Here is a 27,353-nt window from a genome sequence, read left to right on the forward strand (position 1 = left end):
ATGAGGTCGAAGGAATTGTCTGGAAGTGCCGAGACAGGATTGTGTTGAGGCACAGATCTGGGGGAAGGGTACAAAAAAAATTCTGCAGCATTGAAGGTCCCCAAGAACACAGTGGCCTCCATCATTCTTAAATGGAAGAAGTTTGGAACCACCAAGACTCTTCCTAGAACTGTCCGCCCGGCCAAACTGAGCAATTGGGGGAGAAGGGGGTGACAAAGAACCCGATGGCCACTCTGACAGAGCTCTGGAGTTCCTCTGTGGAGATGGGAGAATCTTCCAGAAGGATAACCATCTTTGCAGCACTCTTCCCATCAGGCCTTTAAGGTAGAGTGGCCAGATGGAAGCCACTCCCCAGTAAAAGCCACATGACAGCCAGCTTGGTGTTTGCCAAAAGGCACCTAAAGACTTTCAGACCATGAGAAACAAGATTCTCTGGTTTGATGAAAACAAGATTGAACTCTTTGGCGTAAATGCCAAATGTCATGTCTGGAGGAAACCTAGCACCGTCCCTACGGTAAAGCATGGTGGTGGCAGCATCATGCTGTGGGGATGTGGGACTGAAAGACTAAACAGGATCGAGGGAAAGATGAACAGAGCAAAGTACAGAGAGATCCTTGATGAAAACCTGCTCCAGAGCGCTCAGGACCTCAGACTGGGACGAAGGTTCACCTTCCAACAAGAAAACGACCCTAAGCACATAGCCAAGACAATGCAGGAGTGGCTTCGGGACAAGTCTCTGAATGTCCTTGAGTGGCCCAGCCAGAGCCTGGACTTGAACCCGATCGAACATCTCTGGAGAGACCTGAAAAAAGCTGTGCAGCAACGCTCCCCATCGAACCTGACAGAGCTAATGATCTGCAGAGAGGAATGGGAGAAACTTTCCAAATACAGGTGTGCCAAGCTTGTAGCATCATACCCAAGAAGACTCGAGGCTGTAATCATTGCCAAAAGTGCTTCAACAAAGGACTGAGTAAAGGGTCTGAATACTTATGTAAATGTGATATTTCAGTTTTTAATTTTAATACATTTGCAAGCATTTCTAAAACCTTTTTTTTGCTTTGTCATCATGGGGCATTGTGTATAGATTGATGAGGGGAAAAAACACTTTATTAATCAATTTTAGAATAACGTTGCAAAATGTTGAAAAAGTCAAGTATTCCGAATGCACTGCCGATGAGAACAATGTTGAGGTCAGAAACCGTTTGTGTCTGTTGTTTGTCTGGTCATGGTGAAACAGACTTTAGCAATGTGTCTCAGGGGTGTACTGCAGTCCAACTGGTTGGTGGGGATTTTGGATGGGTTGAAGGAAACTTGTGCTGTCAATGTTACTATAGGCCTGGACCTGGAAGAAAAAAAACATCAAGTATCAGTTTGATGCTCATACATTCCACAATGAAGGGTGAGTTATTGGCCTCTAAAGCCTAATTTCCATTGACACCTAAATTAGGGCCAAATTCGAGCTGGCTCGATTTTCAAATTTGAGCTGGTTCAGGGAGTCCCGGCCAACACAGCCCAGATTCACAACTGGTGCTGGCTGGATTAGGTTCAGGCTGGTGACGCCGTTACAATGCAACCACCAGCTAGCTGATCACTCGCTCAATGCTGATACATTTGGCTTCGGATTTGTTGCTGCTAGCTAGCTGAGCTACTGCAATAGTCAGACATGACAGTCCACTTAGTATGATATGTTACGTTCTTATGGTATGTGTTCATTTGTGGATTTCGATCATCCATTTCGTATTGAATTTTACAAATTACAATTCATGTGATATGTTACGTACAAAGTGTTACAAGTTTGCCAAACGTTCAATATGTTACGAATTTGCAAAATGTATGAAATGTTACCAATTCCAATTTTTTGTTGATAATGTTAAATAGGTGGCAAACATTAGCTGGGTTCGGGGTGAAGGTTAGGAGTTAGGTTAAAGGGTTAAGGTTAGGGTTAGCTAAAAGGGTTAGGGTTAGGTAAAAGGGTTAAGGTTAGGGTTAGCTAGCATGCTAAGTAGTGGCAAAGTAGCTACCTTTGGGTTGCTACACATTTGCGTAATAAGCCCAACCTCCTTGCGTTTTTGCCATAAGCAACATTCTGTCTTATGCAACGATTCCAAATGTAAGATATCATACTAATTTGAGTGTCCTGAATTTACATTCACTATGAGACCAGGCTGCTGAACAATAAACTTTTGTCAGAACAGTGTTGTTTTTGGTTAGCAGCTAGCTAATGTTAGCTTGAAACGACCCTGCAAACAAAAATGAGTCATTAGGACTTTGTGTCGTGGTCCTGTAGAGGTTTTGACTAGTTCCCAGCTTGTTCCGGGGACGTCCCCTTTGATGATTTGAGGACGTTGTGTCATGGTCTCGTGTAGGTTTTTGTCTAGTTCCCGTTTTGTTCGGGGGACATCCCGAAGGATGTTTTTAAGACCCTCTTAGAACGTTCTGTCATGGTTCCCTGGGAGTTTTTGTCTAGTACCCAGTTTGTTCCGAGGACGTCCCCAAGGACGTTTATAGGGCCTTCTTAGAACTTTCTGTCATGGTCCCCTGGAGGTATTGTCTAGTTCCCAGCTTGTTCTGGGGACGTCCTTAGAGCCATTTTTAGGACATTCCCAATATATCATTTTTTCCTTTCATCTGGATGTAATGCAATGTTCACAAGGAACGTTTTCTGGGAGACTTTTGTCTAGTTCCTTCTATGTTCCTGGGACATCATTGAGAACCAGGTCAGGATGAATTTAGAACAAATGTTTTTAGGTCAATTGCAACCAACATTGAGCACCGTCCCAACACGAGGTGATCTCTCGGTAAACCATCAATATGTGCTAAGATCACCCACACAGCTGATCTCAATTGCAACCACTATTGGCCAACATATTACCGCTTCCTAAAGCTGTTTATTGTTTGTTTTTTGGGATCCCCATTAGCTTTTCCAGAAGCAGCAGCTACTCTTTCTGGAGTCCACAAAAAACATGACAAGTAACAAAACACTGATACACTGATAGACAAGGACAGTCACACAAATTTAGAATGCAACAAAAAAATGATACAAACAATAAAACAAAAATATTGTGTGTTAGAGAGTTTGTGTGATGTTGTTTAATCAATTTTTCTAAAGGTAATTTTGCTGTTTGCTTGAGTAATTGGAGATGGAAGAGAATTCCATGCGATCATGGCTCTGTATAATACTGTACATTGACGTGAATTCGTTTTGGGCTTGTTGACTGTGAAGAGACCCTTGGTGGCATGTCTTGTGGGGTATGTATGGGCAGGGCTCAACATTCAGGGCTGCCTGCTGTCCTGGCCACATCTGCCAAGCTTACAAGGCCAGTTAATCAATCTTTCATATTGTCTGCTTGGGCCAGTACATTTAAACACTCCGAAACAGACAATAATAATTTATATTTAATCCTTCATAATCTTCCCAACGTCTGATGCTTCAAACTTTTTATCAACCAGCATTCGGTTTCCAAGTGGAGTCAAGAATGTCAAAACCTTCCCTCTCCATCTCGAGTGAGCACCACCTCAGTACATCATGGATACTCACTCCAGCTCCGTCTCAGGAAAAATGTATATACAGTATCTCACAAAAGTGAGTACACCCCTTACATTTTTGTAAATATTTGAGTATATCTTTTCATGTGATAACACTGAAGAAATGACACTTTGCTACAATGTAAAGTAGTGAGTTTACAGCTTGTATAACAGTGTAAATTTGCTGTCCCCTCAAAATAACACAACACACAGCCATTAATGTCTAAACCGCTGGCAACAAAGTGAGTACACCCCTAAGTGAAAATGTCCAAATTGGGCCCAAAGTGTCAATATTTTGTGTGGCCACCATCATTTTCCAGCACTGCCTTAACCCTCTTGGGCATGGAGTTCACCAGAGCTTCACAGGTTGCCACTGGAGTCCTCTTCCACTCCTCCATGACGACATCACGGAGCTGGTGGATGTTAGAGACCTTGCACTCCTCCACCTTCCATTTGAGGATGCCCCACAGATGCTCAATAGGGTTTACTTCTGGAGACATGCTTGGCCAGTCCATCACCTTTACCCTCAGCTTCTTTAGCAAGGCAGTGGTCGTCTTGGAGGTGTGTTTGGGGTCGTTATCATGTTGGAATACTGCCCTGCGGCCCAGTCTCCGAAGGGAGGGGATCATGCTCTGCTTCAGTATGTCACAGTACATGTTGGCATTCATGGTTCCCTCAATGAACTGTAGCTCCCCAGTGCCGGCAGCACTCATGCAGCCCCAGACCATGACACTCCCACCACCATGCTTGACTGTAGGCAAGACACACTTGTCTTTGTACTCCTCACCTGGTTGCCACCACACACGCTTGACACCATCTGAACCAAATAAGTTTATCTTGGTCTCATCAGACCACAGGACATGGTTCCAGTAATCCATGTCCTTAGTCTGCTTGTCTTCAGCAAACTGTTTGCGGGCTTTCTTGTGCATCATCTTTAGAAGAGGCTTCCTTCTGGGACGACAGCCATGCAGACCAATTTGATGCAGTGTGCGGCGTATGGTCTGAGCACTGACAGGCTGACCCCCCACCCCTTCAACCTCTGCAGCAATGCTGGCAGCACTCATACGTCTATTTCCCAAAGACAACCTCTGGATATGACGCTGAGCACGTGCACTCAACTTCTTTGGTCGACCATGGCGAGGCCTGTTCTGAGTGGAACCTGTCCTGTTAAACCGCTGTATGGTCTTGGCCACCGTGCTGCAGCTCAGTTTCAGGGTCTTGGCAATCTTCTTATAGCCCAGGCCATATTTATGTAGAGCAACAATATTTTTTTTCAGATCCTCAGAGAGTTCTTTGCCATGTTGAACTTCCAGTGACCAGTCAGTATGAGGGAGTGTGAGAGCGATGACACCAAATTTAACACACCTGCTCCCCATTCACACCTGAGACCTTGTAACACTAACGAGTCACATGACACCGGGGAGGGAAAATGGCTAATTGGGCCCAATTTGGACATTTTCACTTAGGGGTGTACTCACTTTTGTTGCAGCGGTTTAGACATTAATGGCTGTGTGTTGTGTTATTTTGAGGGGACAGCAAATTTACACTGTTATTCAAGCTGTACACTCACTACTTTACATTGTAGCAAAGTGTCATTTCTTCAGTGTTGTCACATGAAAAGATATACTCAAATATTTACAAAAATGTGAGGGGTGTACTCACTTTTGTGAGATACTGTATATATTGTAAAAATGCAATTTTGTGTTCTACATAACTGTTTAAAAACCAGATTAATTCCCGAAGCTGTGTCATTTATTCATCAGCGAAATGTCCGGTGGCAAGAACACGCAACTCCTCATACAGCTGATTGCTGCATGGAAAGAAATGTGTTCTAATAAATGTGTTCTAATAAATGTGTTCTAATAAATGTGTTCTAATATGTCCAGTCACTGTGCAACATTCCTAAATGCAATCTCAGAAAAGACAACCGTTTTGATGGCAATTATTGAAAAGAGCAGGATCCCAGATTTCCAGTACTGTTTGATTTATTTCTCAACACAATTGGCAGGGTTTTACAATCTGGCATGACAATAAAATGTGTCTGGCATGACAAAAAAAGTAACTGCAGGAAGTGCGTCACGGCCATTCGAGTGCATAAATGGTAGGCCTATATTCACTGTAAAAATCACATACTTTTTTTAGGCTCTAGTGCCATTGGGAGTTTTTTTTAGACTATTATCTAGGTATTGACTAGCCCATTGGGGTAAACAATGCAGATGAGCAACCCCATGCTTCAGCCATAGGTGAAGGCTATAGGTGATAATGCTTATTGCTAAAATAGCACACCTGCCTGCAAAATGGACCATGTACAGGACCTAAAGATATTACTTTTCCTGAATTTTTTATTGGGCTCATTACTGGAAGGGAATATTACATTTGAAACAGTTTCATATGTTAGGGCTATATGTCATCATTGAGGGGGGATGGTTTTACATTGAATAAAAATATAAATGCAACATGCAAAAATGTCACAATTTTTATTTGAGTTACAGTTCATATAAGGAAATCAGTCAATTGAAATAAATTAATTAGGCCCTAGTCTATGGATTTCACATGACTGGGAATACAGATATGCATCTGTTGGCCACAGATACCTTAAAAACGGTAGGGGTGTGGATCAGAAAAACAGTATCTGGTGTGACCACCATTTGCCTCATGCAGCGTGACACATCTCCTTCGCATAGAGTTGATCAGGCTGTTGATTGTGGCCTGTGGAATGTTGTCCCACTCCTCTTCAATGTGCGAAGTTGCTGGATATTGGCGGGAACTGGAGCACGCTGTCGTACACTTCGATCCAGAGCATCCCAAACATGCTCAAGGGGTGACATGTCTGGTGAGTATGCAGGCCATGGAAGAACTGGGATATTTTCGGCTTCCACAAACTGTGTACAGATCCTTGCGACATGGGGCCATGCATTATCATGCTGAAACATGAGGTTATGTTGGGCAGATGAATAGCACGACAATGATCTCGTCAGGATCTCGTCACAGTATCTCTGTGCATTGAAATTGCCATTGATAAAATGCAATTGTGTTCATGGTCCGTAACTTATGCCTGCCCATAACGTAACCACAGCACCACCATGGGGCACTTTGTTCACAACGTTGACATCAGCAAACCGCTCGCCCACACAACGCTGTCTTCCATCTGCCCGATACAGTTGAAACTGGGATTCATCCCTGAAGAGCACACTTCTCCAGCATGCCAGTTGCCATCGAAGGTGAGCATTTGCCCACTGAAGTCAGTTACAACGCCAAACTGCAGTCAGGTCAAGACCCTGGTGAGGACGACGAGCACACAGATGAGCTTCCTTGAGACGGTTTCTGACAGCAAATATTCTTCTGTTGTGCGAACCCACAGTTTCATCAGCTGCCCGGGTTGTTGGACTCAAACAATCCCGCATGTGAAAAAGCCGGATGTAGAGGTCCTGGGCTGGCATGGTTACACGCGATCTGCAGTTGTGAGACCGGTTGGACGTACTGCCAAACTCTCTAAAACGACATTGGAGGTGGCTTATGGTAGAGAAATGAACTATAAATTCTCTGGCAACAGCTCTGCTGGACATACCTGCAGTCAGCATGCCAATTGCACGCTCCATCAAAACTTGAGACATCTGTGTCATTGTGTTGCGTGACAAAACTGCACATTTTAGAGTGACCTTTTATTGTCCCCAGCACAAGGTGCAGCTGTGTAATGATCATGCTGTTTAATCATCTTGATATGCCACACCTGTCATGTGGATGGATGGTGTCCCCAGTACGCGTGGAGAGCCCGGTGCGTTACATCCCAGCTCCTAACATCTGCCGGGGGGAGATTGGGCATCGAGCCAGGACGGGTTGTGCAGGCCGTGCGCTCTAGACCTCCAGTGCGTCTTCAGGACCCGGTCTATCCTGTGCCTACGCCCAGAACCAGGCCTCCTGCATGTCTCCCCAGCCTGGTGAATCCTGTGCCGCCTCCACGGACCAGGCCTCCAGTGGGTCTCCCCATCCTGGTCAGTCCTGTGCCTGCTCCACGGACCAGGCCTCCAATGGGTCTCCCCATCCTGGTCTCTCCTGTGCCGCCTCCACGGACCAGGCCTCCAGTGGGTCTCCCCATCCTGGTCCGTCCTGTGCCGCCTCCTAGGACTAGGCCTCCAGTGGGTCTCACCAGTCCAGAGCCGCCAGAGCTGCCCGCCAGTCCGGAGCCGCCAGAGCTGCCCGCCAGTCAGGAGCCGCCAGAGCCGCCCGCCTGTCCGGAGCAGTCAGAGCTGCCCGCCAGCCCGGTGAGTCCTGTGCCTGCGCCTAGGGCCAGGCCTCTTACATGTCTCCTCAGCCTGGTGAATCCTGGGTCAGTGCTGCCGGAGCCGCCAGGGACGCCCGCCAGCCGGGCGCAACCAGGGTCGCCCGCCAGCCGGGCGCAGCCATCGCCGCCCGCCAGCCGGGCGCAGCCATCGCCGCCCCCCAGCCGGGCGCAACCAGGGTCGGCGCGGCCAGGTGCGCCACCTAAGAGGGCGACGCCGAGGGTGGAGCAGAGGCCACGTCCCGCACCTGAGCCGCCGCCGTAAGAAGGCCCACTAGGACCCTCCCCTTCATAGTCAGGTTTTGCGGTCGGAGTCCGCACCTTGGGGGGGGGGGGGGGTACTGTAATGCCCTGGCCATAGAGAGGGGTTTTTGTTCTTTATTTTGGTTAGGCCAGGGTGTTACATAGGGTGGGCGTTCTATGTGCATTTTTCTATGTTGGTTTGTTTCATTGATTTTGGCCGAGTGGCTTCCAATCAGGCACAGCTGTAGAGTGTTGTTGCTGATTGGGAGTCACACATAAGTGCCTGTTTTTCCGTTGGGGTTTTGTGGGTAATTGTTTCTGTTTTGTATTGCACCTGACAGTACTGTTTGGCTGTCGGTTTTCTTGTTTTGTATAGTGTTCTTTCGTCCATTAAATTATGTCAATGTTGAACACTAACTCCGCTGCGCCTTGGTCTACTCTCTCTCCCGACGGCCGTTACAGATATTTCATTGGGGCCAGGGGTAGAGAACCTAGACAAATCTGTCTGGTATCTAATTCTTTGACACAGTAACAACTGATCTGCTAATTTATCCTTGTGGGTTTTTGGTTGCAAGCAAGTTTGTTTTAACACTCTGGTGCATGTAATCTCCGGTTATTGGCATTTTAAGAAGTCCAGCGCTAACCTGCAGCTGCATGTTAAATTTAGCCTGTTGGTTGCATTTGACCCTCAGTGTATCAATCATCAGGACAGAAACATTCTAAAATAATCAGTTTCATTACACATCACACCTTTTTATTATTGAAGAGCCCATTATGGCCGTGATTGGTGAACCACTGATCCAGTCAAAGGTCTTTGTCTGTTGACAACGTGAGGGAAACCCCACATTCATATTTACATTATGTCCTCAAGAAAAACATTATATCCTGGGATTTGAACTCACAACCTCTTAGTTCACAGCATTCCAATCATCTTGCTAAGCCACCATGTCTGTGTCAATGACTCAATTCACCTGTATCACTACACTTTGGACTTCAATGTAAAGATCAGTTCTGCAAAATATTCACTCAAGAAAAACTATTGTATTTAATCATAGTGATTCACGAGTAACATTAAAACAGAGTAATATGCCCCCATCAACATTAGACAACTATACAGAAAACCCTCAGTGCTGAATTAAGTAAATCAAATCAATGATGAGAGAATAGTCAGTTTAACTGATATGGTGAAATTGTGGCGCTGCAGAAAGATCAGTGTAATCCAAATCAGAGGTTGTGAGTTTAAATCCCAGGTGGGGTCGTATTGAAAAGTCAGTAGTATATAAGTGATTGTGTCAAATGTTGCTGTTGATAAAAGTTTTTTTTTTTTTACTTTAGCTGAACAGGGTCCTACTTATCGTAAAATTTTCATCACATTTTACTTATAATGTTTTGGGACACCTGGGACCATAACGCAACGTCCTGACGACTGGTAAACAAATGTCCTGTTAACGTCTTGAAAACGTCCTGACATAGTCCTCAACACCGTCCTGGAAACTGTCAGGGAACTAGACAAAGGTCCCTGAGAGAATGTTCCCAGAGGACCATCATGCGACATCCTAATGACTAGTAAATGGAAGGATCCTTAGGATGTCCCCCGTTTGCTGGGGAGCTAGTTAGCCAATGTTGCTATCATGGATTTTAGCTAGCCAGGTCAAACTGATACATTGAAAGCAAGCTAGATAAATCATATTTAAATATATATATATATATATATATATATATATATATATATATATTAGCTAGCTAGTTAGTAGCCTATGCCATGGTAAGCAAGGTAAGAATTTAGCTAGCTAGCTTGCCTATTCATTGAGTTAACAAATGACAAAGGTAACCGTTTAACTAACTAACAACTAAACACTTGGCAAGCTGGTACTAACACTAGCACTATGGGGTAATGGAAAGTCAATTAAAATTGTTCATCAACATTTTGTTAGCTAGTTATCTAGTTATGATCATGTAGCTATCAGCAAGGACATTCTACAAATTCTAGTTAGCTAGCAACATTAGTCCGTTAATGTTATTGGTAAATTCATAAGCAACAACATGACATAGTTTCTAAATTCTAGAGGCAATGGATAAACAATTCAAGCTGTGCCCATCAAGGCCATCCCAACTTGGCTTGAATTTAATTGCCAATGGAAACAAGGCTTGAAATATTATTTGGAGATACCTGAGTAAGAGAACAGCCCCCTTTGATCCCACGGCCAAGTCTGGGAGTGAGTCCAAACTCATGTCCAGGGAAGTCTGACTGATGGACTGTCCAAAAGACTTTAATCCAGACCGTACATCTGAGGCTGAAATTCTCTATCAAGAGATGGAAAGGAAGAGGAAAAGACACATATAATCACATTTCATATAATCATATTTTCTATTACACCTTCAATTATCTCTGCCATGTTTCTCTAGTGGATTTACACTTTAGTTTAAAGAATGGAGACAATGTCTGTCTGTCTCTCTTTATGCTCATATGCTCCACCCTCATTCAATTTCTATCTTTCTCCCACATACCTGAGATTTGATTTGGCTGATTCCACTACTCGTCCCATGGAATATGTAGACACTTCCTTGACCATCGTTCTCTAGAGGTGCTCCGACAGCTAAATCATTAAATCCATCCATATTCAGGTCAGGCAGTGGGGCAAGAGAAGTTCCAAACCTGCCCATCTGTCCTGCATCCCCCACCAGTGTCATCTCAGCAACTAATTGACAGGCCACCCCAAACTGGGAGAAAAACAGGCAATCAGTAAAAGTGATCAGGCTGAAACATGTTTTTATCAATTGTTTTGTCAGATTTGGTCAATTATGAGGTGAATCAAAAAAAAGATCTACCAATTACCCTGTCATTGATGGTACAGACATATACCCTGCCCTCTCTGTCTCCGTCTGTGAACATCGGAGCTGATATGAGGACTAGGTCGCTATATGAGTCTTTATTCACATCCATCGCACAGACCTCTGCCCCAAAATAAGCGCCAATCTGAAAGAATGAGAGAATCACAATTATGAATATTTCCCCACCAGATAACAAATAACCTTTCTGACAGATCACACTAACACTTCATTTTTTTATTCTCTCAATTAATTAAATCATGCACTGACATACATGCCCATATTATTTCCACTGTCAGGCTTTGTATCAGAGTTTGGTCAAAAAGTCAAAACATCCTGGGCCATGAACCTACCCAGACTTGGGGCCAGACTGGGGGATAGTGGAAGATACATTATTAACAAAACAATGGTAAACAATTTTACTGAGTTACAGTTCATATCATTAAATTGAAATAAATTCATTAGGCCCTAATCTATGGATTTCACATGACTGGGACCCAGGCCCAACAACTAGAGAGCCAGGCCCAGCCAATCAGAATTAGTTTTTCCCCACAAGAGGGCTTTATTACAGACATAAATACTTCTCAGCACCCCCACCCTCCCCGTCAGACAATCCCGCAGGTGAAGAAGCCGGATGTGGAGGTCCTGGTCTGCGGTTTTGAGGCCGGTTGGACGTACTGCCAAATTATCTAAAATGACATTGGAGGCGGCTTATGGTAGAGAAATTAACATTCTATTCCTTGGCAACAGCTCTGGTGGACATTCCTGCAGTTAACATGCCAATTTCACGCTCCCTCAAAACTTGAGACATCTGTGGCATTGTGTTGTGTGACAAAAGTGAACATTCTAGAGTGGCCTTTTATTGTCCCCAGCACAAGGTTCACCTGTGTAATGTTCATGCTGTTTAATCAGCTTCTTGATATGCCACAACTGTCAGGTGGATGGGTTATCTTGGCAAAGGAAAAATGCTCACTAACAGGGATGTTAACAAATTTGTCCACAGAATTTGAGAGAAATAAGCTTTTTGTGGGTATTGAACATTTCTGGGATCTTTTATTTCAGCTCATGAAACATGTGACCAACACTTTGCATGTTGAGTTTATATTTTTGTTCAGTATAATAATAATGCTTTGGGGCTGCTTATATTTGTCCTGTTACACACAAGTGTGGAATGCAAATGTATTTTTTAAGACCTTCCATGGTTAACGTCGCTCTGGATAAGAGCGTCTGCTAAATGACTTAAATGTAAATGTAAATGTTAACACCTCACAAAGCAACTGTTTTGATTATGCAAAGTTTGTTGACACTTCTCATTTCAAGTTTTAATGTCACATTAAAGTGAAATGCCTTTCTTGCAAACTCAAAACCCAACACTGCAATAATAAATAACAATGATTTTCTAGAAAAAAACACGAAAAATAAGAATTGGAAATATGAAATACACAATAAAGTAACTAAGTAAGCATACTATATACACAAAATATTTAAAAAGTCAGATCCAATACCATATTTACATGTGCAGGGATACTGGAATGATGGAGGTAGATATGTATAGGGGTAAGGGGACTAGGCAACACTTCATGAGTACAGAAATGAGTGCTATAGGGCGGTAGTCATTGTGGCATTAAGTCTTAGAGTTCTTAGGAACAGGAATGATTGTAGTCATATTAAAACATGTGGAGATTACAGACTGTGACAAGGAGAGGTTGAAGATGACCGTGAATATGCCTGCCAGCTGTTCTGCGCATGCTCTGAGAATGCGCCCTGGAATATCGTTGGGGCTCCCAGCCTTGCAAGTGTTGACCTGATTAAAGACCCTTCTCACATTGGCCTCAGAGAGCGAGATCACCCAATCCTCTGGGTCGGGGGACGGCCCTCACAGCCGGCTTGATGTTGTTGTCAAAGTGTGCATAAAATGCATTGAGTTCGTCTGGTAGAGAGGCATCGTTGGGCAGATCACGGTTGAATCTTCCTTTGTAATCCGCAATGGACTGTAGCCCCTGCCAGAGTCTCACAGTCCTGTAGCATAACCTCAGACTCTGGTGACCATTTCTCAATGGAGTGAATCGCAGGTACTTCCTGTTTCAGCTTCTGTTTGTAAACAGGAAGCAGGAGTATGGAGTCATGATCTGATTTGTTGAATGGCGGACGAGGGAGGGCCTTGTATGCTTGCTTGTGGGTAGAATAGCAGTGGTCTGGGACTTTATCGCCTCTAGTGGCATTGGATACATGTTGATGGATGTTGGGCATCACGTATCTTAGTGACGCCAAAATAAAATCTCTAACAACCAGAAAGTCAGCCTCTGGGTGTAGGATTTCCTGCTTGTTTATAGCCATGTACAGTTCGTTAAGCGCCAGCTTGTTAATTTATTTTCCTGAGGTGGAGTGCATACAGCAGTCGTGATAACACCTGAAAACTCCCTCAGGAGGTAGAAGGGTCGACATTTGACCGCCAGGTATTCCAAGATGGGTGAACAGTGGGTCAACACTTCCACCACGCTGGAATTATCACACCAGTTGGAATTATTACACCAGTTGACAAACCCCTCTCCACCTCGATTTCCCCGACTCCACTGTCCTGTCCGCCCGGTGAATGGAGAATCCATCGAGTTGGAAAGCCATGGGGGGTATCTTGTCCGATAGCCATGTTTCTGAAAAGCAAAGAATATTGCAGTCCCCGAGAGTCCAATTGGTAGAAAATCCATCCATCTTATCATCAAATGACTGTAATATTTGCCTGTAGGATGGAGGGAAGAGGTGTCCGGTTTTCCCTTCACCTTAATCTCACCAGGATCCCCCCTCTCTTGCCTCTGTAATGTCGATGTTTCCTCTTGGGTAGCCCAAAAATTGGGTTGGAATTACAGAGAGAGCCCAGGGCGGATGAGTCGAAGTCAAAGCCAGAATTGGGGTAAGTAACTGCCGATCTGATGTTCAAGAGTTCTTGTCGGTTGTAAGAAATAACAGCAAAAATAAACGTCTAAATAATCACAAAATAGCAAAGTTGGGTCGGAGCGTGCAAAACAGTGGTCATCCAGTACAGTGCCATCTTAGTGTCAGGCGGTGATGGAAACACAAATAACACTAGCACTTCCACCCCAAAAATGTCTGGTAACACCAACGCTATAGTGAAAAATCACCATATACAGTATGAACAAGTCAATTAATAAGCTGCAGGGACTCACTCTGTGTGCAATAATAGTGTTTACATGATTTTTGAATGACTATGTCATCTCTGACCCCACATATACAATTTTCTGTAAGGTCCCTCACTCGAGCATTGAATTTCAAACAGATTCAACCAAAAAGACCAGGAAGATTTTCTAATGCCTCACAAAGAAGGGCACCTATTGGTAGATGTGTAAAAAATTTAAAAACAGACATTGAATATCCTTTTGAGCATGGTGAAGTTATTAATTACACTTTGGATGGTGTATTAATACATCAAGTCACTACAAAGACACAGGTGTCCTTCCTAACTCAGTTGCCGGAGAGGAAGGAAAATGCTCAGGAATTTCACCATCAGGCCTATGGTGAATTTAAAACAATTACTGAATTGAATGGCTATGATAGAAGAAAACTAAGGCTGGATCAACAACATTGTAGTTACTATACAATACTAATCTAATTGAAAGAGTGAAAAGAAGGAAGCCTGTACAGAATACAAATATTCCAAAACATGCATCATGTTTGCAATAAGGCACTAAAGTAATACTACAAAACAATATGGCAAAGCAATTATCTTTTTGTCCTGAATACAAAATGTTATGTTTGGGGCAAATCCAATACGACACTTTAATGAGCATCACTGTCCATATTTTCAAGCATAGTGGTGGCTGCATCATGTTATGGATATGCTTGTAATCATTAAGGACTGGGGAGTTTTTCAGGATAAAAAATAAATGGAATTGGGTTAAACACAAAATCCTAGAGAAAAACTTGCTTCAGTCTGCTATCCACCAGACACTGGGAGATGAATTCACCTTTCAGCAGAACAATAACCTAAAACACAAGGCCAAATATACACTAGAGTTTCTTACCAAGAAGACAGTGAATCTTACTGAGTGGCTGAGTTACAATTTTGATTTAATTCTACTTTAAACTCAATGGCAAGACCCGAAAATGGTTGTCTATCAATGATCAACAACCAAAAACAGAGCTTGAAGAATTTTGAAAAGAATATTGAGCAAATGTTGAACAATCCAGGTATCGAAAGCTCTTAGAGACTTACCCAGAAGTACTGACAGCTGTAATCGCAGCCAAAGCTGCTTAAACAAAGTATTGACTCAGGGGTGTGAATACTGTCAATTTGAATATTTGTATTTCATTTTCAATACATTTGCTCAAATTTCTCAATTTGTTTTTACTTTGTCATTATGGGGTATCGTGTGTAAATCGGTGAGAAGAGAAATCTATTTAATCCATTTTGAATTCAGTCTGAAACTCTTTCAAAATGTGGAATAAGTCAAGGGGTATGATTACTTTCTGAAGGCACTGTAGTAGCCTATAGCCTAATTTTGCATTTAAAACAGGCCTACCTCTTAGCCTATTACTGAAATAGCAAGAAATAGGCTGAAACACAATGCCCTGTTGATGTTAGTAGCCTAAAATGAAGACGGTTGAAATCATTAAATGCCTACTCAAATGTGCCTACTTTCAGCACCATGAGTTGTCCATTTCTGATTGATTGTACCACGCCTGCTGTTTTAGGTTTCAGCACCACAGTGTAAGTTACTCGAATCTGGCTTATTGTGAGGTCAATAACTCTGATAAATGCATAATGGGCAAGAAACATCATGTTTAAAAAAAACAAATTATAGTAGTAGCAAGCTACCAAAGTTGACCTCCGTTCATTTTCCTCATCTTCTCGCTCTCCTTCTCAAAATGAACAGAACATAGGCTATATGGGCTAGTCTGCCCGCAAGATATTGCATTTTTGGGGACTAGGCCAAATAAAAACATATTTTCAGAAGAAGCATTTGACTCGCCTCCTGAACTGTCACTGTAGGCCTACACAGCAGAGAATTGATCAGGGAGCACACAAAAAAGGTTTTGATCAGTAAGAGCAGAGAATTGCAGTGTGTAATGGAGCCTAGTTTTATTTATTTATCTTAGAAATATAACTTTGCTGTGTGCTTCTCCGAGCATGCACGTCATAGCCTATAGTCTACAGGCTATGGATCATTTGATTGAGACCACATTAAATAGCCAATAGGCACACTAGATATTGCACGCCAGGTGGAGAATCAGAGATGAGGAGTGGCATCGTCACACATTGATATCTAGCAACTAATTCCAAAACACTGAGAAAATTGACATTTCAATAATTGCAAATTACATGGTCATCCCCTGGACTAGATTTAAAAATTACTAAACCTTCCCCTTGACTGAAATTGAACAAGCATGACCCTCCCCCATTTTTCTCCAAGTACCAATTCTATATATTTTGATCCATCCCTAAGCATAGAGGAAATGGGTCTACAACAGACCCATGTTTGTAAAGTCTGTTTAATAATACATTCCTTTAGATATTTCGTCTCAACTCCCTGTCCAACCGTCTTGGCCACCAGCATAGTAAGTTGAAATGAAATTGAATTTAACTTTTGGCTTCCCGCAGACTGTTTATGTGCAACCCAATACAATAGCGATCAACACTAGTGTATGTAAATACACCTGCGTTGCTAAAAGCAGCTATAATTGTTGTAATAATTAGGCTGAGTTCGGAAAAACTGAAAGTATGCATCTTAGAAATATTTTTCACATACAAACTTTATACAGTACATTTGAAAAGTATTCATACCCATTGACTTTTTCCACATTATGTTATGTTATAGCCTTATTCTAAAATTGATTCAATTGTTTTTTTCCCTCATCTATCTACACACAATACCTCATAATGACAAAGAAAAAACTGGTTTTCAGAAATACTTGCAAAATGATTAACATTTCAAAATATAAGTATTCAGACCCTTTACGGAGTACTTTGTTGAAGCAACTTTGGCAGCGATTACAGCCTTGAGTCTTCTTGGGTATGACGCTACAAGCTTGGCACACCTGTATTTGGGGAGTTTCTCCCATTCTTCTCTGCAAATCCTCTCAAGCTCTGTTTATGTTGGATAGGGAGCATTGCTGCACAGCTATTTTCAGTTCTCTCCAGAGATGTTCGATTGGGTTCAAGACCGGGTTCTGGCTGGGCCACTCAAGAACATTCAGAGACTTCCTGTAGCCACTCCTGCGTTGTCTTGCCTGTGTGCTTAGGGTCATTGTCCTGTTAGAAGGTGAACCTTCCCCCCAGTCTGAGGTCCTGAGCACTCTGGAGCAGGTTTTCATCAAGGATCTCTCTATAATTTACTTCGTTCACCTTTCCCTCGATCCCAATCCCTGAGCTGAAAAACATCTCCACAGCATGATGCTGCCACCACCATACTTCACCGTAGGGATGGTGCCAGGTTTCCTCCAGGCGTGACGCTTGGCATTCAGGCCAAAGAGTTCAATCTTGGTTTCATCACATCTTTATTTTGAATGACAATTTTGCGCATTCATCAAAATTCCATCAGGTAGCCTGATTTCAGATGTGTCATGTAAACATGACCGCATATTCAGTGCCGGCCGTGTGCCTATTGGTCAGTCACCAGGATTGGCTCGTAACACCAGCCACACTAAAGGCAAAAGAAATATGACACTACCAGAACTTTCGGGGCCTATAACCGCACGTAGAGGTACTTAATCAGCAGACCTATATGCTGTCTCACTGAACTGTCTCCTGATATGGTTTAAGTATTGTTGTGGACTTCAAACCTATCTTTGTAATTTTTCTATAAAACGTGATTTTGAGAGTGAAAACCTGATAAAACTATAGGAAAACATAGTAATTTTACACGGGGCACCTTTCATTCACCGGGCGGGCCATTTGGGCAATTCTTTTGCCAAATTGGGGAACACCCACTTAGCTTTCACATGATCAAATCTGAAACAAACTAAAATGTTGTTCAACGTTCATTAATTCATTGGACAAAAATTCTCAGGTTGAATCCATCACCTATAATAATCATGTGTGTCATAATTTTCTTTTTCAATTTGTGACTGGTTCAGGATTTACCTGAAGGTCTGCTGCTACCCACATACTTTTTTGGAGAAGGCAAGTTATGATATTCAACATTATTTTCAGTCAACAACAATATCATTGTTTCAGTTGTGTACAAACCTGTCCAGAAAATTCTATCGGCTTGTCTGTGTCTCTGGACGAAAGAACCACCACTCGTCCAGTGTGTTTAAATCTTGGAGCACCTAAAATGGTAAACTGGCGAGTGTGTGTCCTAGCAACTGCCATGGAGTACCCTGAGGTGGGAAATTCACAGGGTCAGAGCCAATAATAACAGTGTACGTTTGAGTGTTTTTTTCAGTAGATTTTCTCACCCATATAGCTATCTGGTTCCATGTTCTGACTCTGTTGTGGTGTAGGGTTTAAAGTGCTCCTTGTGTATTCCTGGTAAGCCCCCCTCCATTGGAAGGCTCCAACAGCTCCCATCAGGAATCCTCCCTGGCAAGGATGGGCAAATGTACTAATTGAAGACTATACATTTAATTTGATTTATATTACATGCAATTATATTTTAATTAGTGACCAGAAAACAGGATTAGTGCTTGGCATGAAAGCCAAGCCAGCCAATGAGAAAGCATGCAGGACTTGAGCCATTTATGGACAAGGGAGTATTTCCTACCCCAGGCATGTATGCTACACTGAATCCCTCCTGGGCCATTTCCATCTTAATAGATTCCCCAGTAGTCTGAGATCCTGCAATACCAAAAAAAAGACAGAAAAACTAGTCAACAAACATGGCAGTCTGAGATATCACATTCACGTAAGTGAACAGTGTGAGATGGTCTGATTCCTATCAACATTCACATGAGTTAGTATTATACAGTATGTCCTGTAGGTTACATATTATGTTATTGTTAACAATCAACTAAGGTAGAGGTAGACTCATACAAGTTTAGCAGGACAGATATTCAAGATGGGTAAACACCTCATTCACACTTTATTAAAAGTTAGATTGCAATGGTGTGGTGGACTGATGAGGACTATAGTGACTTGACAGACAAATCAAGAAAAGTAACCATACCTTCAATAGGAAAAATGTTGTTCTGTAATGTATCCTTGATTTGGCCAAGTGCTTGGAAGCTGCCCACTTGAAACATGTGGTTTCTTGGTGGAGAGGAGGCAATTGTTTCTAACTCCATTCTTGCTGAGGACGAAGAAAAGGCTTGGCCCACCTGAGGAAATCCAGAAATAGACACTGGTACTTAAAGTTGCTGTTAATTAAAAATCATAATTTCTGCGTAGTGGCATTATACAGCTGAAGTCAGAAGTTTACATACACCTTAGCCAAATACATTTCAACTCAGTTTTTTACAATATCTGACATTTAATGCTAGTACAAATTCCCTGTCTTAGGTCAGTTAGGATCACTTTATTTTAAGAATGTGAAATGTCAGAATAATAGTAGAGAGAATTATTTATTTCAGCTTTTATTTCTTTCATCACATTCCCAGTGGGTCAGAAGTTTACATACACTCAATTAGTATTTGGTAGCATTGCCTTTAAATTGTTTAACTTGGGTCAAACATTTCTGGTAGCCTTCCACAAGCTTCCCACAATAAGTTGGGTGAATTTTGGCCCATTCCTCCTGACAGAGCTGGTGTAACTGAGTCAGGTTTGTAGGCCTCCTTGCTCGCACACGCTTTTTCAGTTCTGCCCACAATTCTTCTATAGGATTGAGGTCAGGGCTTTGTGATGGACACTCCAATACCTAGACTTTCTTGTCCTTAAGCCAGTTTGCTTAACTTTGGAAGTATGCTTGGGGTCATTGTCCATTTGGAAGATCCATTTGCGAACAAGCTTTAACTTCCGGACGGATGTCTTGAGATGTTGCTTCAATATATCCACATAATTTTCCTACCTCATGATGCCATCTATTTTGTGAAGTGCACCATTCCCTCCTGCAGCAAAGCACCCCCACAACATGATGCTGCCATGGCGGTTTTGGAGCAGTGGCTTCTTCCTTGCTGAGCGGCCTTTCAGGTTATGTCGATATAGGACTTGTTTTACTGTGGATATAAATACTTTTGTTTCCTCCAGCATCTTCACAAGGTCCTTTGCTGTTGTTCTGGGATTGATTTGCACTTTTCGCACCAAAGTACGTTCATCTCTAGGAGACAGAACAAATCTCATTCCTGATTGGTATGACAGCTGCGTGGTCCCATGGTGTTTATACATGCGTACTATTGTTTGTACAGATGAACATGGTACCATCAGACGTTTGGAAATTGCTCCCAGGGATGAACCAGACTTGTGGAGGTCTACAATTTCTTTCTGAGGTCTTCGCTGATTTCTTTTGATTTTCCCATGATGTCAAGCAAATAGGCACTGAGTTTGAAGGTATGCCTTGAAATACATCCACAGGTACACCTCCAATTGACTCAAATTATGTCAATTAGCCTATCAGAAGCTTCTAAAGCCATGACATCATTTTCTGGATTTTTCCAAACTGTTTAAAGGCACAGTCAACTTATTGTATGTAAACTTCTGACCCACTGGAATTGTGACACAGTGAGTTATAAGTGAAATAATCTGTCTGTAAACAATTGTTGGAAAAATGACTTGTGTCATGCGCAAAGTAAAACTGACTTGCCAAAACTTTTGTTTGTTAACAAGACATTTGTGGAGTGGTTGAAAAAACGAGTTTTGATAATTCCAACCTAAGTGTATGTAAACTTCCGACTTCAACTGTATATGATTGAACAAAAAATACAAATATTGTGATTTTAAGTCTATAAAGTCTATTTAAATGTAATACAAAGGTGACTGCCGTGTAAAACTTTGTTATCGTGACCTGTGACACAAAAACTCGAATACAAAAGAGGCATGATCAATTGATAATTTCTTTTTTTAAAGAATATAATAACACGTAATGAAAATGAAGATTATTTTGCGTAGTATGGTGTACAAAAAACACAGTGAGGCAAACAACTTACCCCAATGGCAAATCGAATAATGTTTTTGGCGTCAGCCTCAGAGGCTGCATACCCCAGCGTCCTGCTGTCATGTGATTGTCCATCTGTAATGACGATCAAGATCTTCTTTGCCTTTGGTCTCGATCCTCTACTCGTTGAAAAGACATCTTGGCTTTTTGATCAGAAAAGGTTGTAGATTCACTTTTTAACATGTATGGTAATATTCTGTATGTTGACTCTATGGGGAAATATACTGTAATATGTCTATATAAATATTATGCACTTACACAACTTTTTGGATGGCTGCTGCCGTGTAAGTCCCTCCACCTTGTTGTTTAATACTACTCACTTGATTATCCCAATTCATGACATTAAAAGTGTTTAAGTCAAAATGTATAGTGCAATAGCCTGAATACTGGGCAACTGCAAACTGTAAAAAGAAAGAGAACAGTCGTGTCCAAAATGATTGACACCATTGATAAGGATGAGCAAAAAATACTGTTAAAAATAAATAATTCAAATACTGATCTATATTGTACGCTCATAATTTAAAAAAATATATATGTATTTTATACTAATACAATTGCTCTAAGAAAAATATTTTGTTAATGAACTAATCTTTCTTTTCTCAAAAAGATTGAGGTAAAAATGATTGGCACCCCTGTTTTCAATACTCCAGCACCCTCCCTCCCCTTGTGAGGATAACAGCACTGAGCGTTTCCTAAAATTTTAATCATTCCTTCATACAGAATAATTCCAGATCCTTGAAATCCTTTGTCTGCGCCTATGAACTGCCCTCTTCAATTCAAACCACAGGTTTTCAATGTGGTTAAAGTCTGGAGACTGAGATGGCCATTGTGGTCAATTAACCTTTTCTTTGTGGATTTTGATGTGTGCTTGGGGTTATGGTCTTGCTGGAAGAGCCCCTTATGGCAAAGTTACAGCCTCCTGGCAGAGGCCACCGGGTTTTTGGCTACAATATCCTGGTACTGGGTAAAGTAAATTGTATTAGTATTAAATAATATAACTTACCTTTTTGTTTTGGCATACAATAAAGCTCACTATTTGTATTATTTATTTGAGTCTTTTCTGCTGATCTTTATCAAGGATACCATTGATTTCGGCAGTGACTGTATCTATCAGTATAATGGAGACACTCAAAATACCAACAAGAAGCTTAGTCATATGAATACTTCAGTGACATTTTTATTGTTGATCTCGCCATAACAAATACAATTGCCAATCTACATAAACTAATAACTACATGTTGCATATTTGACTAAATATTGTTATGTTGAGAAATATCAGGGTTGTGATCAATTATAATTGAAGTCACTCAATTCAGAGTGATTTGAATAAAACAAAAGGATGATAAATAGCTTATCCTTTTCAGTTTATTGAGAAATCATTGAAAATATGATTTTTTTTCCGACCTCAACCCTAATCACCAATGATATTTTGAGTAATCACCAATGAATGCAATTAAAACAGTGCAGCTTTTAGCTTTCTTTCTATAATAACATGTAAAAGTAGTTCTTACCTTAGTATCCCTTCCCAGAAATTCCCTGATCAGTTCTTTCACGAAGTCTTTCATTTTTTCAAAATCACTTCTGTCAACACTTCCTGACCCATCCAATAGAAAGGCTATGTCTGTTTGTCCAGGACATTCTGATCAAAATGTACAGAAAAAGAGCAAAACAGAGCAAGAATAATGTGAAGTCAAATGGTAGAGACCCAAACCATTAGTGCTTCATGTAAATGCCTAAATGCAATGTAATATTTAGGCATTGCGTTTGTCATTGTCACATTGCAATTTAGCATTTAAACATTGCATTTAAGAATTGGCACTGATAACCCTCCATAATTATGTGGCGTGCTGTGGCGTGACACACACAAAAAAGACAGCATCTGTACCACAATAGGTCTATTTTCTTTTAATATATTTAAGATTTGAAAGTCTGTTTATGAAACCTATGTTGACTCAACCAACCCGACTACCTTAATACAACCTTGGATTACCTTCCAGAGATGAAGGGACAGGTTGTCTCACATTATTAAGATTTTGGTCAATTTCAAAGCACATCCCGTTGTAGGTGGTGATGGTTTTGCACTCTCTTGGGATGGTTGGTCCGCATACCTATAAGGAACAGAAGGTGGGGAGATGATGAACAAAATGATAATAATCATGAAAAGCAATGCACCAATTTGATTATGTCCTTGTGGTTTTTCATCAATACGGCTAAGACGTGAACACACATTTCACTCACCATGATCTTTAGTGAATCTGGATCCTTTGTCATTGACAAACCAAGAGACATATTGATCCCATGACTGGGCACTTTAAAACACAACAGGGGAGAATTTGCGGTATAAACATCTAGATTTGTATTTGCATTATTAGACACCCCCCCCCCAAAAAAAAAATATTATTTTATTTTCTTGTTAGAGATTAGTCAAGTACCATCTCTCAACTCATCTCTTATTCTACTGTCAGATGAAAACCTCATGTCTCCAAAATAGAAACTTTTTAGGAAAAGGAAAACACTGCCATATTTTACTGTTAACGAACATACAATTATCAAACTTCCAAAGCATTTTGAATACATTTTGTTGGTCCTAGAGTCATATAATGTTTATAGTACATTTAGGGAAGTAACTCCTTTATTAAATGTAAAAAAAAAAAAGATGTTAAATTGGCAACAATAGAATTACAAGGTTTTCATCTGACAACACAGGTAGGCTCAACAGTAATCAAGAAATGTCCCATTGCTAATGAACAGACATATTTCAGTAGCATATTCTACCATACATACCTTGTATTGACAATGGTGTGCAAGATGAATCTCTGATCAGGCATCGGTAAACTAGTCCCCTCCTATTTTGCTCATACTGCGCCAAGGGGGCACTTATAAGCAAGCTTGTGATAGAGGTCAAAGGTATGTTTATGTTATATTAAATGACAAAAATAAAACACCAAAAATTATAAAGCCAAGTTCAGATACATAAGATGCGACAAGACATTGTTATGCAGATTTAGAACAAAGTTTACTTGATCTGAACGGTCTAGTTTTAGAACGTCTCAAGTCGGCTGCTGGAGTTTCCAAGATTCAACATGTCAAATCTTGAGCTAAAGTTTTGCGACGAGACTGATCCATTTAGCCAATCAGAGAACTATGCGCTAACATTTTGTTTTAGCCAAGCAGCTGGCTAGCTAGCCAAGCAGATGGCTAGCTAGCTATTTTGTTGCAGATATAGCTAGCCTTGCTAATATTTCTTTGACAAGTCACAAAGTCTCATCTGTTTGATCTGAATGCCCGGTATTCAGTCAGTTGTTCTACAACACAACATAGATACAGTAAAGAAGTCAATGGAACTCAACCAAAACAATGGAAATGCCATGGAAACACATGGGGGAAAGATCCCGAATCTCCTCATTGCCATCCAGAAAAATTTGTCTACATTTAGGCTATTATTTATATGTGTATTTCACACTATGTTGAGGTAAAAATCGTGTTTTAATGCTTGTATGGATGTCAACCCCAATACATATTCATGTCATCTTCACCAATCAACTGCATTACAGTTAAAAACGGCTTTGACTATCACCACCGATTTCTGTATGCTAGCCATGCTAATAGCTTATACGAACGGGACTCAGCATTTAGCAGTCACCTCTTCTAAACCTCAAAAGGGACAACTTCTAAATGTTATGCCGTTAAAACAGCCAAATATCAAAATCAGACTTAAGTAACTACATTGTTGGCCTGTTACAATATATTAATCATGGCGGATTTGAAGAATATCCACTTTGTTAGATCAGATTTGTTGAAGGTGCGCCAATCCAGCATCCTTTTTCTATCCCCACAGTCTGCGTTAAATTGATCTCTTTACTGCATCTGTAAAAATGTCTAGTTTTGTCTTATCTCGTCTTATGCTGGCTGTTGTATCTGATCTGGGCTTGGTAATTTGGTTTATCAGAAGTTCTTATTTGAAATTAAGACAAATTAAGGCAAAAGCATAGCATTGCTTTGATATTATACTAGTTTGGTTCATCAGAAGGATTCTTTTTTATGTACATTTGAAATGAAGACAAAAAGGCTAACTATTAAAAAAGTATTAAAATACCCTTGTACTAAAAACCCCAAGCAAACATGTTAAAGGTCAAATACAGCCTTTTATTTTTCTCAATATCAAATCATTTCTGGGAAACATTAAATTATCTTACTTTGATTGTTAAAAAAATATATAAATAAATGTCACGGTAGTCATGGGAATGAGAGGACCAAGGTGCAGCGTGTGTGTCGTTCCACATTTTTATTTAACCTGTGAAACTATGCAATACATAAATAAACTTAATAAACAAAACAACAAACCGTGACGCAGAGGTGAAACAAACACTACTCAAAAAATAATCTCCCACAAACCCAGGTGGGACAAACACCAACTTAAATATGACCTCCAATTAGAGACAACGCCTCTAACGATGACCAGCTGCCTCTTTTGGTCTGCCTGGTGATGGCACCAGGCAGACCAAAACTCCATCCCACCAAAACAGGCTGAAATTTCAGACAGCCTTTTCACACAGCTCTTACAATGAAAGGACATTATCATCAGTTTCACAATTTCACAGTATTATTCCAACATCATAGTGTGGAAATATACAGTTTATTAGGTACATCCATCTAGTTCTGGGTTGGACTCCCATTTGCCTTCAGAACAGCCTGAGTTGTTCAGGCATGGAAACGTTGTTCAATTGGTATCATGGGACCTAACGTGTGCCAGGAAAAAAAATCCCCACACCATTACACCCCTGCCACCAGCCTGTACCATGGACACCAGGCAGGATGTGGCGATAGACTCATGCTGCTTACGGCAAATCCTGACGCAACAGGAACCGGGATTTGTCGGACCAGGCAATGTTTTCCCACTCTTCAATTGTCCAGTGTTGGTGATCGCGTGCCCACTGGAGCCACTTCTTGTTTTTAGCTGTGTAGTCATCTGCTGCAATAGCCCATACATGACAAGGACCGACGAGATGTGAGTTCTGAGATGCCGTTCTGCACAACACTGTTGTACTGCGTTATTTGCCTGTTTGTGTCACGCCTGTTAGCTTGCATGATTCTTGCCATTCTCCTCCGACCTCTCATCAATGAGCTGTTTTCACCCACAGGACTGCCACTGACTGGATGTTTTTATTGTTTATAGCACCATTCTCGTGCGTGAAAAGCCCAGGAGGCCGGACATTTCTGAGATACTTGGACCGGCACACCTGGCACCAACGATCATACCATGCTCAAAGTCGCTTAGGTCACTTCTTTCTCCCATTCTAACATTCAATCAAACAGTAACTGAATACCTTGATGCTTGTCTGCCTGCTTTATATAGCAAGCCACTACGAACAATTTTTGTGTACCTAAGACACTGGCCGCTGAGGAAAATCAAATTTTCGAAAAAGAAAGAAAAAGTCAAACCAAGTCACTAGACTTATCTCCATGAGCTATATGCTTTCTCTTACCTTGTTGGGTTCCTCTGTTCCACCTTGTATCCAAACCCAGCAGCATCAGGTTCGCTGACATACTTCCAAGCAACAGGGTCAATGTTAAAAGCCAAAGCACCTTGAGGCACTAAGCAGAGGAGAAAATATATCAGGAACAGCATTACCGCAACCCAAACATTCCACATTTTCTTTCAAAACATGTATGAGAATCTATTTAAGAGTGTAAGATATTGAAACCGATCTCAAAAATCGATCTCAAAAACTTGACTGGGACAGCTAGTGGAGGTTGGTCCTCCCTCATGTTAAATGGCGCCAACCGCCACTGATTGGAGGATATACACAGGTATACGCCCTATACCAACTTTTTTTAAGTGGGCATTGCCTATACTCATTACTTAATCCCTACTGTTGCATATCGAAGTAGTGTAGTGGAGGTATACAACTTATTAATTATGTAGGACAACAGAAAAACATGCACAAAGTAGCCTACACAATCGCAAAGCACATGAAATATATCCACGTGTGCAGCACACATTAATTTCACACCTAATTTCAACGGAATATCATTTGCAGGCAAAAAGAGCGTGCAGCTCTCAACTGGTTGTTGCATGGAGCAGCTCACAAAAGAATGACATCGGTAGCTGGTAGGTAGGAAAGACGTTTCAACTTCTGGTATCGACCAGTAAATGCTAACTTGAAAAGGTTTGGTCCATAGTCTTGGTTAGTAGGCTATTTGCGATGCACAATTCATTCGTCATGAACATTTCTAAAGGCTTTCCCAAAAACCCTTCCCAATAAAATGTTGACTACAATGTAGGCCAACCTGACAGAATTATATAATGCTGATTTGTATCAATGGGGAGAGCATTTATTTTGCTCATTTGAATTAAAAGGCAACTACACCCTCCAAAAATATTTATTTAAAAAAAAATCCCTGACTTCAAAAACAGTGTCCTGATATGGTTTAAG

The 27,353-nt window shown here is 41.3% G+C and overlaps 1 protein-coding gene across 1 annotated transcript in view; it reads right to left on the minus strand.

Moving 5' to 3' along the window:
* LOC115162554 (integrin alpha-M) overlaps positions 1-27,353 on the minus strand; it is a 62,605-nt gene that overhangs the window by 30,737 nt on the left and 4,515 nt on the right. Inside the window, exons 2-16 of the mRNA XM_029713983.1 lie at positions 26,403-26,511; positions 23,701-23,804; positions 23,155-23,225; positions 22,907-23,024; positions 22,428-22,555; positions 21,175-21,317; positions 20,909-21,059; positions 18,997-19,147; positions 18,595-18,668; positions 18,290-18,413; positions 18,078-18,211; positions 10,884-11,024; positions 10,556-10,768; positions 10,218-10,351; positions 1,200-1,342 (exon numbers count right to left, since the gene is read on the minus strand). Coding sequence (XP_029569843.1) covers positions 1,200-1,342; positions 10,218-10,351; positions 10,556-10,768; positions 10,884-11,024; positions 18,078-18,211; positions 18,290-18,413; positions 18,595-18,668; positions 18,997-19,147; positions 20,909-21,059; positions 21,175-21,317; positions 22,428-22,555; positions 22,907-23,024; positions 23,155-23,225; positions 23,701-23,804; positions 26,403-26,511 — 1,938 coding nt within the window. The remainder of the gene's footprint in view (positions 1-1,199; positions 1,343-10,217; positions 10,352-10,555; positions 10,769-10,883; positions 11,025-18,077; positions 18,212-18,289; positions 18,414-18,594; positions 18,669-18,996; positions 19,148-20,908; positions 21,060-21,174; positions 21,318-22,427; positions 22,556-22,906; positions 23,025-23,154; positions 23,226-23,700; positions 23,805-26,402; positions 26,512-27,353) is intronic.

The sequence above is a fragment of the Salmo trutta genome, chromosome 2, assembly GCF_901001165.1.
Source record: "Salmo trutta chromosome 2, fSalTru1.1, whole genome shotgun sequence".
Classification (NCBI taxonomy): domain Eukaryota; kingdom Metazoa; phylum Chordata; class Actinopteri; order Salmoniformes; family Salmonidae; genus Salmo; species Salmo trutta.